Raw genomic sequence first — 16,087 nt, 5'->3', positions numbered from 1 at the left:
GCAAAAACAGCTTTGTAGCTATATTGTGCAATAGTATGTACTTAGTTCTTGCTGATAGCACTGAACAGCAGCTTCAACAATGCATAGCCTAATGGGCTGCAGATATTTTATAGTTGGCCTGCACATTAAGCTTTACTGTAGTATCTAGCCTTTGTTGCACTACCTTGACCTAGTGCTAAATGGCATTTTTCAACCCAATGAATAATGCTTTAGAACACAGTATGCAGTCATTCTCATAGTTTTTTAGGGTCACATGAGGGCTGCTATCCTTCTGTGATCACTTACAGCACTGGTCATCTTCATCTGCAGTAGCACCTGCAGGTACTCTTCAAATGGGCTGAGCTGAGGCTCATCGTTCTCCTCGGGATCTGATTTTACAGCACGAACGCTGTCCCAAGAAAACAAAAAACTCACCTTCGTCTGCGCAACATGGTTACAGTCGTTATGTGGCAACACAACAGTAAAAGGAAGCCATGCAGTTAGTTATTCCATTTCAAAAAATGAGAAATAAGTCCTGATCTTGAAGCCAAGCAAGGTCCGTAGAGTTTTGATTTCCTTCATGAAATAATGTATTCCAAGTATGGATCCAAACACATCATACAGAAAGGCCTAATCCAGGAGCATACACAACCTACGAGGGCTAGTCAAAGTGCAAGAAATGCAGACAACCAAAAGTCCAAAGACCTGCAATGTCAGAAAGGTTGTAACCAGCATAGAGCTCACCAGCAATAAGTTTGCATGCCCATGGACTGTATGATTAAATGACTAAGTTTGACGCTGTTATTAATCTGATTACTACATCATCCTTGTAACTACCTTAGCCACCCAATAGGATGCCGCTGTTCAGTGGATTACTCCTGCCGGCCCAACAAACACACACTCGCCATTGTTCTGGTGAGCTGTTTTTGTGCTTTTCGGGAAACAAAGCTCTTTATTCTTACATAACAAATTCTCTGGAATTACAGAGAACAGTTGGGAACTTGAAAGTGTGCCCGCTAGGAAAGAACTGCAATGATATGAGGACATTTTGGAAACCTGCTAAAGCTACTGGTATAGGTATTGCTTACAGAGGTTCAGCCAATGTCGTCACTGACCCATTCAATAAAGAAGTTGCAATCAATCTAGCTTTTTCCTGTAGTTCTGTCCTGTCCTGTAATCTTGATTACATTATATGGACATGGTGGCTAAAGCTAAAGAAGTAGCAATGGTGGTGGACACAGAAATTAATCCACATCAGTCCAGTGGCACCAGCTGGGCTGATTAGCACTTGCATAATTACTTTGTAAGTGGCTCCACCGTTAACTGAAGGCAGTGACTGTCTCCACTGTAAGTCAACCAGTTACTTGGCAAACCCATGTTACATCTCAACTGTAGGTTAACATTCTCACTGTGCATGATGGATGTTAGCATTGACTTTAATGTCAAATGCATCCCTGCACAGAGTGCAAAAACTCCACACATAGCGTAGATACTATACATATAATCAGGTGAGAGGTATTCAAGCGATGTGCAGCGACGAGGTGTCTCCTGCAGTTTGCATTTTGTTGACCGCCTAGCCATGATTCAAACACAACACTACATGCTCCAATAGTTAAAATAGTACCTTATCATGTGATTACCACAGTTCATCTTGTGACAGCCACAACTCACTGTCACTGTATATCAATTACTAAACTGAGCTGCAGTTTCTGTGAACATACATAGCAACTAGTATATGCTAAAAATCTTATGGCAAACATTAATGTTGTAATTGACATACTTGGATAAAGATTTTTTTGCATTTGGTGTGTTCCCTAAGCAAAAAAAAAAAAAAAAAAAAAAAAAAAAAAAAACACATCCAGTGTTTTTTTCCTGCGTAAGGTTTCAGTTCAGAAATAGAACTGAGTGTCGAGCGAGGCTTCTCTTCTTACAATGACACTTTGCTAACTGGAGCTACAGCTTGATAACTTAGCTTCAGATGGCAAGAGTCAAATCACCCCCTTGGCAATCAAATCATGGTCCAGCAGGATTTCACCCTGCTATGTGTAACCCACATACTCCATTATATTTTCTCCTATCAGACCACTTGTCTTTCACGCAGTTACCATCTCTAGGTAAGCAAGAGTGTGTGGTCCCATTTGTTTAAGCTGGTAATACAACAGTGCATACCTTCTTAACATTGTGTGCAACTCATTTAGTCTACATATTACAGATATGCACAATAAGCTGTGTGTTGGTTGGGCTGGCTGGTGAGTAGGGTCGCTATTTGAAACCAGTACAATGTATTTAGCCTGCATGATCTGGTGACGTGGTCCATTGCATCATTTTCCTGCAACTGGTCTTGAGATTTAATGGTATATTAGGCGACTTTATTGAAAGCTTATGCTCACTTAATGTTTCTCCGCAGAAAAAATTTGATCTAAGTGCATTTGCAAACATAATGATGTAGAGAAATAAGACTTTACATAGGGTAATAATGTCACATTGAGTCTTTAAGTGAATATCCTTCTCTTACACCTCCTCTTACACCATGGAGTTAAGCTTCTCAGATGCTTTTCTTCTGCTGGAGTACAGGGCTGGTAAGCCACACCAGAACACAGAACAAAGACGACAGTAAACTTCTCTTTGTTTTATATGTAGTAATAAAAGTTTACATCTACTTTCCTATGAGAAATGCCTCAAACAACACTGTAGTAGTAGTAGTACTGATTGAACACTACAGATGGATGATATGGACAAAATCAAATATCACGGTCTCTTTGACCAAAATACCTGAAACCAGGAGACAGCACTTATGCCATATCACGATATTACAATATCTGAAATCCCAGATGATGTTTCATATGATGATATCAACAAGATACCAATATATCGCCCGGGTCCTATCCATCTATCTATCTATCTATCTATCTATCATCTATAAGTAATCAGAAATTACACATACTGCAACATTTCAAAATGACTAAACTGGGACAGGTATTTCTTGTTGACAACATCGTCTGAATAGATTGTAGGGCTACAATTCAGTAGGACTATATATATATAAAAAATTTTTAAAGGTCCCTTATCCATTGGGAGATGAGCAGTAGCCTAAAAGCTGCCAGAAAAACACCACTTTGATTGCACAAGATTTGTTTTGAAGTAATTCATATAATTAATCAATTTAATGCCAGTCTCAGAGAGACAGTTAAGTTCGAGGAGCAATGAGTCAGAGTGGGTACAACTAAGTGAGAACAAAAGAGAGGTGGAGTAGAGCAGTGGAAACTGATTTTTGATGATGAACTGTCATTATTGCCTTGAATCATTTCATATTAGTTAGTCATAATGTCACTGAAAAGAGGGTTTACATGGCACCCTTTTTCCGGCAGATATCTGGAATCTCTTAAGAATGAAGAGATCTCAGGGAAAGAAAAAAACACCTTGACTGTGACCATGACACAAGTGGCATGGCCCCTTTTGAGGGGCTCATGACTAATTTGTTGGCAAAGTTTGGTCAGAAACTTTCTGACTTCACTATCACACAAGAAAGCAGATGGTTCACCTTTCGAGTCATTTTCTATGGGAGATTCTGTGAGATTCCTGTGAGATTCCTCTAATAATGAGTCAATGCAACAACTTCCTACATACATTTCCTTTCTGGCTTAACATGAGTGACTTGCCTCCAAGCAAACTACAATGAAGAAACAACTATATTTCTCTCCAGAGACCAATCATGAGCTGCTTTAACTCGAAAAGTAAACATTCAAACTAATGTCACAGTGCACTAACTGCTGAATATGGCGAGTGGAAGGCTTGATGGTGGACACAGCTGAATATTAACCATAAACTATTTCATGGCAACTGCTCCATATATTGTATTAGGAGTTACTGCAAAAAGATGCTAATGAACAGATGAGATTGCTTCTTTCAGTAGCTGGCCAAAACGATCCTTCTTTCTTTAATAAGAACCTCATTTGTAACCAGGGTGGAAAATCTAGACTTTTGAGATCTTGATCTTGATATTGATTGTCAAGAGATATGCATACATCTCTTGTCATAAGAGAGATTGTCATACCTGACAAAATTAGGATAAATAGTTTGACCTTAGGGTATTTCTGTGTGCCACAAGTTTTTTAATAATTTCCTTATGCAAATTGGATTGTTTGCTTTGTTGCTGGCTGTTTTCTACATGCAGGGATGAGTTCATCTCAGACCAAATAAATATTTCCTGTTGCCTGTTTAGGTTGCCTAGCAACCTAAACAATGATGTGAGCATGTGTGAACATCAAGCGCTCTGGTACAATTTCTTCAGAATTCAACACCTTTTTTTAACAATCAAGCCCAAGTGCAGACAACATCACATTAGGATAATTCATTTGATTAGACAGAAGTCCAGATAGAACTCCAGTTTATCAGGTTTATTGTTCTACCATCTGACACGCTCCGTAGACTGGGATATCAACAAGTTTGCTGCATCCCTCTGTCATACTTTGGGCTATCTGAGCTAGATGCTGCTCTCTTGGGATTGAATACATATGACAAATAATTTCAAATGTAAAGAGGCTGTAGCTCTACATGCGTAATAACATTACTAACATGGTGGTGCCAACCCTGAAAAGCAGTAAAACAGCAAACTGCATGGCAACACCAGAATCTGTATATCTGTGTGACTTTACTCAGGTGACAGAAATGCTATGGTGTCATAGGCTCAGGAGACAAATGACAATTATGTACAATGTAATTAGACGTGCAGGTAAGGTTATAAGGTTCAGGTGACTCTTGCACTACAGCTCATGTGACTGAGGCTCAAAAGCAGTATATTTTCTTATGTCACAGCAGTGATGAGGGGTTGCCCTTACAAATAACGGAAGAGACAGCGTCCTAAGATTAGAGGCCTGAACAGTCTGTGAGGGGAAGTGTTGAGTCACTCGCTGACGGACAGAGCATGAATTTTAAAAGAGGCCTTCTGAATCAGTCGTAGAGAAGCCAAAGCACTACACTCAATCTATTAGGATCACAGTAGGCCATTCCACACCAAGTATAAACCTACTGAAAAAAATATTTGAAAATACAATAACAGCAATACAGCAACAGGCATTTATTTATATGAAACAATTAGGCCATGAATTCAAATTTTTAAATTGCACACAATAATTCAACAAACTCTTCCTCAAGTTTTTTCATGTCCACCTGCAGATAATCTCTAATTTAATCTGATTCAATTCAGTTAAACAAATAGATGTGAGTTAGTGTTTTAAAATTTAAATGTATTAATCCATAAATTTGAAAACTAAAACTGCTAAATTGTAATAGTTTGTTGTGTGTTTGTTTTTTCCTGCTGTACCAAGACATACTGAATTGTGGCCTGAAAAGCCAAGTGCATTCCAACATGAGATTTATGAACAGCACTACCCCTAGTTTAAAGATTAGCTTTCAGTAACCCCTGTTCAATACGAGGTCTTTGAAGCGAAAAACAGAGGGAGGTTTGCAGAGGCAGGCTCACAGAGTAACACACAAAATTGTCTATATCCTACCTAAAATCTGTGTGTCCTACATCAGTCACTGTGAACCTAGATTTCTTCTTTGTGGGTTTACTGTTTTGTTTGTCTATTACAGATAAACTGTTTCAATGAACTCTCATTCAACTCCACACTCCTATTGCTCTCCTCTCCTCTTCACTCCCTGTGGTGCAGTGTGAGACCTTCAGAGCAGAGGCGGATCTATTCATCACTGCTTACCCCCCTAGAGGGTCAGAGAAAGAAGTAAAGTGTATCACTGAGTCGGCAGGTGGGCAGCAATGAGCATGAGTGTGGCAGTAGATGGAGAAGCGGGGATCCCCATTTCACTGTAGCCTGCCAGAGGTCCCAGTAAGTGACCCCTCTGTCTCAGACACACTGATAGAAGGAAACAAGCTGGCTCAGGTTTCAGCCCTGGAAGTGCCCTGAATGTCAAGTGAGCAGCAGGGGAGGAGGCTAGACCCTGGGGGCCTCTGGGCCAAGACGGAGTACAACAGCAGAAACTCCTGAGGAAATCTGTGTCTAACACCGGGGCATTTATGGCTCAGACTATGGGTACATGATATTGAAAAAACTAACACTGCAGTATCTATTTTTTCTGCAATATATGTATACTGTGATATGAAAAAACAGGAAATTTTACCAGATACATGCAGTGTGTTATTCATGTACAGATATATAATTAACAGTCATAATGTTCATCACACGGTACTTTAAAAGTCTATCCTCTTCTAAAAAAAACCCCAAAAAACCTACTTCTGCCATACTTGGTTCAGCCCTCTGCCACCCCAGAAATCAGATTTGACCTCTCCACTTCAGATTCACGTATGCAACTCTGACACTGGCATGGACAAGCGCACAGAGAATAGGTGGAGAGGTATTTGGGAAAAACAAACATATGTTTCCTAGTCTCAGTTGTGTTATTTACATGTAATCTACCATTTCTAACAATGTTCAAATGCATGCTTATTGTGCATGGTGGAAAATAAACAGACTTGCCAGCGTGGCTGAGGATGGCGTGCGTGTGTGTGTGTATGTGTGTGTGTGTGAGTGCGTGTGTGTGTGTTAAACATTTCTTACAGTAGAGTATGGACCAGCACTGCAACAGTATTTGTCAACTTTTAACCAGCAAGGACGAGGTGCTGCTGATAAAGGGAATACACACTCAAAAGCCGCCTCACATCACTGAACGCCTGCCTGTAGCATCGAGTCGACATTACAGTATCTATGTATCTGTGGCAGTAGCCATGTCACATGCATGTTTACAGGCAGGCAACCACAGACAGTGCTCAATTTCAGGTTGTGGTTGCTGACTAGTGGGGCTTTGGTTGATAAAGTGATCAAGTACACCTCTTCACCAGAGCACATAGTGAACTGATCACTGTGCATGCAGAGCCTGTGTGTCACAAACTAGTATCAAACTCTGTATCCAAGAATCCTTAAATTGGACAAAATTATGTTCTATCAGACAGACTTGTCTTGTTGATTAGTGATGGAAAATGACAACCTTGCGAGTTTTATTTTTGTACAAAGCAGCAAAAACATTGTAGCAATTTTTTGACAATTTTGACTTTATTTGTCTTTCTTGTCATCATATGTCCTGCATTGAGACCACTGTTAACTTGAGCACATCTCAAATGTTAGTCATGTAGCCCTAGCTCAAACTAACCTATCAGGAAATCAGGCCTGACATATCCACTGTGAGTGAATGAATGCCCTTCACAAAAACAGCCCCATGAGGGGTTTGATTGAAGCCGTCTGTCTACGGCTGAGGTCTGAAGCGCCACTTCAACAGTGTGAGTGAAGTGAGTTTTCGTTCATATCTCTTGCTATACAAATGCACATATAACTATTTTCAGGCTCTGAGGGACAGAAAAACAAAGTACCGGATCATTTGAACCACATAACTGTCTGAGCACAGTTCAGCCAATGATCAACCATGGGCTAAATATCTGAATATTATGCAGTAAATAAGATGACCTCTGCAGTACCAACTCACCCTAAGCTGTTGTTCTCTGAGTAGAGTTTCAGTCTTGTCCATGTTGCCTAATCACTACGGTGCAAGTCAGGAAAAGATCTTTATCATCTATACATACAGTATGTATCAATTGTATATATCATCTACAATATCCAAACTTAGTGGCCTCCCAGTCAACTGGAAATGAAATAGCTAACAATCAGTACACACATCTCAATACACACCACATGAGAGAAGTGAAACACCCAAGGTGTTCCAGAGTAAAAGGGTGTGCTGTCCACATTATTTGATGTAAAAAAAAAAAAAAAAAAAGGGAAAAGCTCAAGTCCTGTTTCTGTTTTAGCTATAAAGCTGTAATGTACAGTGTTGAGAGTGGCTATATGCCCTCTTTCTTCTTGACAACAACAAAAAAAGTGATCTTGAATATTGACTAAGTATGCATCTTATGTACAGCAATATATTGTGACAATTAAGTCTCAATATGCACTGTGGAACCAAGACATGCATTGTAATGTGACTGATCCTGTGCACAATGCAAACTGAGTATAAATGTACAGTCAACACTTAAGTGTTGCAATTTCATGTCAGAGTAGCAGGATGTATCATGTATCAAATGTTTTTTTCATTTGAAGGAAGAAAAAAGCAGCTTCAGGCAAACTTACTCCATCATAGACAATGTTTTAACATAATTTCTGATGTCATCACAATATCAACTTGTCAGTCTTGTATCATGTATCAAGGAACATGGCACACTGAGCATATTGTGGCACCCTTAATAGTGACACCTCTGACCTCAGACTGCCAGTTCCAGCTGACACCTAAGCCCTCCAGGAAACCTCATCTCAGAGACATGTTGCTGCCTGCTTTTAAGGATCCAAACTTTCACTAACTATTCAAGCACAGGTAATTTTGTCTGGCATGTTTCCATTATTTAGAGTCTAATGCTTCAATAGTTATGAAATTGTCTTTTTCTTTTCTTTTTTTTTTTTTTTTTTTTACCTTTGTTCCACTGAAAAACAGTCACATGTTTCACCACATTACACTTCCTTCTTCAATGGCGGTATTTGTACATAGAGCATCTGTAGGAAAAGGGAGGTTCAGGGTCCTCAGTGTGCATGTACAAGACGCTGGTCTGCTTACATAACAGTTTTCTTGCACAAAGAGAAAACAATTGACATTTCTCATGCTGATGAAATAGGGCCAAAGAGAACTTACAGCAGGCTGGACTCCAATCTGTGCGCTCACAAAGACACAGTGTTTAACACTGGCAGAGAAATAACACAAAAAAGTAAAGCCTAACAGGCACTACGAGTAACTTTCCTGTATGCAAACTCATCTGTATACAAACCTAGCCGTGCTGATTGACAGATATTTCCTTCCATTATGCTTGTATTGAAGAAATCTCAAACTTACTAGGTGAGTCAATCATAATTGCTTGCTTAGTGTGATTTGTTGTGTGCTCAGTATGATAAGAATGTAACATCTAACAGTAAAGGTGTACGTGTAGCTTACTTAAGTATAGTGATGGAATGGGAATACCTGCAGAGACACACGATTCCTCTGTTAAGAAATTTAGCAATCTGTCTAACCAAAACAGTGATGACCATCTGCATTGTGCATTGTGTGAATTTAAAACAATAGCAAAATGCCAATAAATGACACAATTACTATTGCTGCTTGATTGTTGTGGGGCCAACATGATTTGGGTTCTCTCTCGGTTCAAATGCATCAGGCTATTTTCTCTGCAGCAGCAGCAGCCTCCCAGAGAAGACATCCAGATTTTAATACAAAAGTGCTACTTTTGTTTGGGCTTTCACAGTGAACACAGTGATGATCATAATTTCCATGGAAGCATACATTCCTGAGACCTGACAGCCAAAAAGAGCAGGGTGAAAGCTGTAATCAGTGTTGTGATGTCGCACCAAAGGCATTCAACATTTCTGAGCCTATCAATTGACGGTGATCTGTTGTGGTGCATTACTCATGGTGACTCGCAGAGCTATGCCAGTGGAGTCCCACCGGTAAACACACACAGTAAACTACGTGGTCAATACAATGCAATTCAGCATTGTTTAGATTCAGTCTCTCTCTCCTTCTTTTCTGGCTCTCACTCTCTTTTCTGTCTTCTTCATTTTGTCAATGAAAATAACCCAGTATGGCATATTTGCAGTAAATCAACTCAGCATGTTCATGAGAGATTTAGAAACCCTGCTCGACTGAACTATGACCTCACTTCATGAAATATAATTTGCTTTCCTCTTCACAGCAAAGAATACAACAGGAAGAGCTTGATAAAATCCACATGGTGTCATCCTTTATCTGCATGCCACACCACTCTACAGCTGTAGCTAATTGAAAAGATGGTAATCATAACAGTGTGTATATATAGAGATTGAATCTATTCAATCTCTATCTCCCAATGCATTATATCTTGCCATTCAAAAACAGTATCAAAGGAAATGTGCATGGCCTCTGGTAAGCGGCATATTCCCCTGATTAATCAGATATGCTTAGCTATTACAGTTTCAAGACTCCTATTAATGACTACAAGGTAGGCTCCTGGTGCTGACCTGCTCTTGTCTGTGTAAGAGTGTGGATGCTGCCACAATCACAGAAATGATATTATGTTTTGTTGTTTGATACTGTCTCAGGACAGTGAGCAAGCAACTGTGTCCGTTCTCCAGTGGCAACCGTAAATTGCCACCTGTGGAGTCATGCTGTGCTTTATCTGGTGTCTATTTGTAAGGGCTAAGATTAAAGAAACAAGTGTCTGCATTCCATACAGCCTGCTTAGGAAAAAAAAACAGAGCATCTGGTTGTAATACATTATTCTCTGCAAAAGCTCAGTCCCTGTTTGAAAAAAACTGCAAATGCTTTCCAGAAGCAAGGCAAACATGAAAGCCTCTAAAATAACCTCTGGCAGTGTTCACTTTGTACAACTACCTGGGCAGCTGTGCATCTTGGTCAGACCGTGTAATAGTAAAGACAAATACTCTGACATCATAAGTAAAACACTAAAAATCTGGAGCACCGGTGATTTTCTCTGTGAACTTTGGGCCAGGTAAATTACTGGAGAATTCAAGAAAGTACCTCCCCTCTTCTTTTTTTTATGAAGGAAAACACATCACTGATTTAACTATCTCAAACCCTGCTTTTTGTCTGCTTGGTAAAGAAAAAAGACTCATAATATTTAGGCTACTTTGGCAATTACCAAATAGCAAGAGGCTGCAATTTTTATCACAGCAAAAGTGGTCCCACAAAGAGTACTACACAGGGTATTCCAGTGTTCTGCTGACTGTGTGGCCTGCAAATCAAGTTACAACTCAGGGAAAAACTTATATAAACTCATTACACTGAATTCATCATGTATATAAAGTCAAGTCGTTTGTGCTACATTTACAGCACCACGGATCCAGCATAAGTTTTAGTCAATACCATGGAGCCCTGCTGACAGGTTCAATATGTCAATGCCAGTAGAAACTTGCATGGGTGCATGGATGCATATATGCACAGACAAGCACAGACAGACACATGCCATACACATGCACATGCACAAACTGCACCCACTGACCCACTACACACACACACACACACACACACACACAAAACACTGTTCATCCAAAATTCAATGTGCAGCCAATACTGCAACAACAAACCAGTCAGTAGGTACTGCCAGTCAGTACGTCAACATTCAGACAATAGACTGTTTGCTTATCTGGCAGATCGTGTCCACATACAAAACAACATGGGCTGAAACAAAACCCAGACAAGAGGAATTCCACTGGCCCTGACCGCTTATTAGCATGTTGTAAAAAATAGCTTGACAGAGTCCTGTAATCTTCCTTATTACTGGTTTAAAACAGAGCCGTAAATTGGTTGCTCTTCATGCGTGTTTAAATATAGGGAAATAATTAACATGCCATTATATTCACCTAAACTGACACAACAGACATGTAGTCACAGTGGCTGGCTTGATATGGGCTAATATCTGGTTGAAAAAAGTTCAGCAGTCCTTATATTTGAGGTTAGAGTGGGTGGAAGAAATGTGACATCATAGTACTGGAATGTATTGCAGTAAGGTGGGCTTTTATTTGAACAGGCCTAAACTGAATCCCCAACTGATAGGTTTTGGCTGAATCATTAATCAAACTGTTAAATGCAAGGAATCACCCTTATGAATCCCTTATAAAGTTGATAATTATTAACAATTATTAGGCCTATTATTATAATTGTTGTTGTGGTAGTTGTTGTTGGTGGTGGTGGTGGTATTATTAGTAGTAGTAGCAGCAGCAGCATCAGTACAAGGCTTACAGTGGTAGTAGTAGTATGGGTGTTGATATTGTTGTTTAAGAAGCAGGGTTATCCCAGGTACTCCTCTAGGAGGCCCTGTGTTGAGATTTCACTACTGCCTTACTGTAATTCAAATAAAAGTTTGGCTTCCACAGTTAAATGCGAGTAATGTGATCAAATCTGCAACCACATCTTTCCCTTCATTTGATTTCCTGTTCTAGCATAAACTGCAAATCATTTGTTATTCATAAACTCCGGGTTTGGGGAATAGTTCATTTTTGAGCGAATGTAACAAAGTTAAAAATCCGGTTTTTTTTTTCCAGACCACACTGTAATAGCCTAAAAATGTTAAAAAAAAAAAAAAAAAAAAAATCATGTAAGCCGTTCTGAAAATCTCAAGCTGTATAGTGCTCCTTACAACATCACTTTGTTTGCAGGTGGGTGAGAGAGCCTAATCCTTACCTCTATCCACAACTGACACCGATTATCCAGACAGTGGGGAAGTGGAGGCTAAACGGGGGTATACATACCCACATCTGTTTCTGGCAGTTTATTATAATATTATTATGCCGACCCATCAGTCAAAAAGCTATTTAAATGGACATAAGAGGAACGTTATACCGACTTCCTCTTCAGTAATCTGCCCATCTTCTAGATAGTATATCCACCTCATCAACTACCACTCCCCTGTTGTATATATAGTCTACATGATGAAATTTATTCAGACATTTGTCTGCTAGTGAAAAGATTATGCTAACGGCCACTGCAACATGAAAAGCTATTGCCTTGAGTCTTGCCATTAGAGATAGCGTTATATTTGAGGGGGTGTGTGCTAAGCGTGATTTCAAATGCTCAATTGGAAAACGAAATGGACCTGTTTTCGCCAGTAACCAACAAGTCTGGTACTTAACAGTACGTTAGACGTCCTGCGAAATATAGAAAACATAGCTTAACGTCACATTTGAGCATATAACGTTACAAATGCGCTACAATAATTGCCGCTACAAATTAGCAGTTCGGCTAACGTCACAGAAGCAGAACACTGAAACACTAGCATTTAACGTGGTTTTCGCGGTTATTTTTGGGCCTTTGCACCTAGCCAGTAGCCCCAGTTTAAATCTGTGAACCGTTACATTTACACGGGGCTGAATAAAGCGCATGGACAATACAAGTGCACTGAGCCTTACCCATAGCTCTGACCCCCAGCTCATGGTTTCAGTACGATGTCCTCGTAATAATCCACAGCTCAGATGAGGTGTTTTCAATAACCACCGCAGCAGATGTTGTGGGCTTTATTTGGACGCCCGCCTTGCAGTTATCCGCCTCTGTGCGATCGTATTCTGGAAAAAAAGGTCCTGTGCCCGTAATTTTCAGCTCCTCATCCTGTCTGATACAAGATGGCCAGGAGCTGCAGCAGCATAATCTTCAAACAGGGTAGTCTGGCTATATGCAGCGCACGGGCACCCGCTTCGACTCAATGACAGCTGCTCTTGCGCGCACACAGGCACGCTACACACACAAAAAAAGAAAAGAAAAAAAAAAACTAGTGTAGTGGGTGGGGGTGTCACTGCGGGGATGTCCGACAAAGCTGCCATCCATAAATGTGATCTGAAATAATTACCACTTGTGCTGCTGAACTAAGATGCGTGAAATCTGGCTTGAATGATTTCAGAGAGGGGGAGGGGGAGAGAGGTCACCACCAGTGACAGATGTTGCATTGAAGACCTCCCGAAGGTTCAATAGTAAGATCTAGCCGATCATGCACTGCCATCTCTCTCTCTCTCTCTCTCTCTCTCTCTCACACACACTCACACACACAGACACACACACACACACACACACACACACACACACACACACACACACACACACACACACACACACAGGTAAAGTCACTGTACTACACTGGTAATACGCCTACACACTCAGGCTTACACCTAACCCACTATATCTCAGCACAATCGGTCTCAACAACCACAGGATAACAGGGCAAAGCAGATCACGCTGCCTTCAAAGCACCCCATTATCACTTCAAAAACCACAGTGTACCAATAATAATATCAGCGAGGGACTAGTAAACCCTTTAGACTGACACTGTCCACATTATATCAGACTAATTTCTGAGTAGTGAGCTGTGACTTGACATCTGTCACCATGCCCTCATATGATGGACACATGTTAGCAATGGGATCAATTTGGGCTGCATCTTCTCACACTGAGCCACTGACTGCTCTTCAGCTGCCTCTTAAACAGTAAGTTGTGACCAGATGTCCCTAATCAGCAAACTGATTGTGGATAAGGCTATAAATCCATGGCAGCTTTATACTTGGCTTTCCAATCTTGCCTACCATCCATGCATTTATGTTTCCTTCTTACACCTGCACTTTCAAATGGCACAGTAATCTCAGGCCCTGAACTAGTTCTATCTCTAGCACTGCATCTTCCTGGCATGCTTCTGCTCACATTATCATAATTTCATGCCACCCAGAATGGCCCTACCTTGTGCCCAGTAAGAAATAATTATTTCCTGAACACAACCTCTGGTGAGGGCTTATTAACCAGTGTCAGTTACAGATTTGGCACTGCAACATGTCCATCAGATTCCTTGGCTGCTGACTGTACACATTATATGGACTTAAAAGTTTGTGAGTCATTATATTAGTAATCATCAAGGCCTAAAGGCATCCATTAGGTGGACTTTAAGTTTGTGAATCATTATACTGCCTTAATTTTTGATTGTGATAATTCCTGTTTTATGTTTGTTCTATGTAACTATGTAATCATCAGTGCAACACTACCGCCTTGTGGTTTGAAAGAGACAGTAGAGAGAGACAGGAAAGCATGCTCTAGACCACTGGGGAACCATAGAATGTTTTGCTTTTTTAAAAGATTATTTTTTTTCTGCTTTATTTGACAGTCACAATGGAGATAAACAGGAAAGGCAGGAGAGAGAAAGGGGATGACATGCAGCAAAGGACCTGAGGTCGGATTCAAACCCCGGTCGCTGCGATTGGGACTAAACCCTGGTACATGGTATGCGCTCTTTACTGGTGAGCCACCGGTGCACCCCAGAAAGTTTTGCTTTTAACTGGGAACACAAAATACATATTGAAGAAATGAAGGATGTGCAGACATCTCAGCCCTTAGTAGTGGCCGGTAATCCTATGACTAATGCAACACTGCCTCCTAGTGGTTTGAATTTTATAATGCAAGAATAATCACAAGGGCTGTCCCTCACTGTAAGTCACTTTGGAGAAAAGCCTTTGCTAAATGACATATGTACTGTAATGTAATGCAATTCCTTGCAGAAAGCAATTCCCCATTTTATGGGAGCACAAAGCAAGGGAAAACATGCAGGATGTGCAACAATATCAGTGTGTCTTGCCAAGAATAGTGGGATCATGACACAAAACAAAAATGGAATTACGAATTGACTGACAAAATATCTGCAATGTACTTTTTGTAGTACCAAATAGGAGAAGGGAGGTAAAAAGATCATCTGCCGGACATGAGCCTGCCAGGGGCCCAAGAAAATGCAATAGATGCTATAAAATACACCAAGCGTCAAATTTGCCAACTGTGGTGATGGCAAGTGAGATACTACTGAAGTGTGCTTTCCCACTCTTTACTTACCTTTATGTGATGATAGTAGTACCCTGTAGTGCTAGATTTGCATGGAGTGTGTGAGGGTGACAGAAGAAAAAAGAAAAGAAAAGAAAAGAAATGGAAAGGAAAGAAAAGAAAAGAAAAAGCTCAATTAGAGGGCATATATAGTAGAGCACATACCAGATATAAAGGCTCACCCCTTGCTGCCTTTCCTGTCTCTGTCTGCTGTCACTATCAAATAAAGCAAAAAACGTCAAAAAGAACATTTTTAAAATAAGCTGAATTATAAATATAGGAGCATGGTTTGGCCTGGTGGTTCACTTTGTAGAGCATGTAACACAGCTACTACTGAGACCAAGCCATAATGGCCTGGGCTCAACTTCAGCCCACATCCTTTGCTGCATGTCTTCCTGTCTCTCTCCGCTGTGCCTGTCTAATGAAGCAGAAATGCCAAAAAAAGGGAAGTATAGCAGGAAATGGCAATTTTAGGCATCCAAGCACCATCGGCTACTAATTCAGATGACAATGAGTTAAAGGAAAAAAATCAGAAATCTTGTTTGGATGGAAGGACAAGCAGCTATTATATACAGAAATTGTGTTAAAATTGTTAGACCACTGTTTATAGTAAGAAAGTTAGATAACCAACATTGCAGTCTAATAATAAAGTTAGAGGAGGCCATTGATGAAGAGAGCAACTCAGGCCTAATGTTTGAAAATGGGACAATGTGAAATTTGAACC

General features: G+C 40.3%; 1 protein-coding gene across 2 annotated transcripts in view; it reads right to left on the bottom strand.

The window, feature by feature from the left end:
• Window positions 1-13,184, bottom strand: part of fnbp1b (formin binding protein 1b) — a 64,355-nt gene extending 51,171 nt beyond the window's left edge. The window contains exon 1 of one of the 2 annotated variants that reach the window (XM_030065969.1): window positions 12,930-13,184. In XM_030065969.1, coding sequence (XP_029921829.1) covers window positions 12,930-12,953 — 24 coding nt within the window. In that variant the 5' untranslated portion in view covers window positions 12,954-13,184. Of the gene's footprint in view, window positions 1-285; window positions 744-12,929 lie in introns of those variants that run through there. The other variant, XM_030065971.1, reaches the window with a different exon arrangement.
• Window positions 13,185-16,087: the final 2,903 nt, after the last annotated feature.

Source organism: Myripristis murdjan, chromosome 12 (genome assembly GCF_902150065.1).
Source record: "Myripristis murdjan chromosome 12, fMyrMur1.1, whole genome shotgun sequence".
Taxonomy (NCBI): Eukaryota; Metazoa; Chordata; class Actinopteri; order Holocentriformes; family Holocentridae; genus Myripristis; species Myripristis murdjan.
Note: the sequence above shows the minus strand (reverse complement) of the source record. Positions and strands in the feature narration are given on the sequence as shown.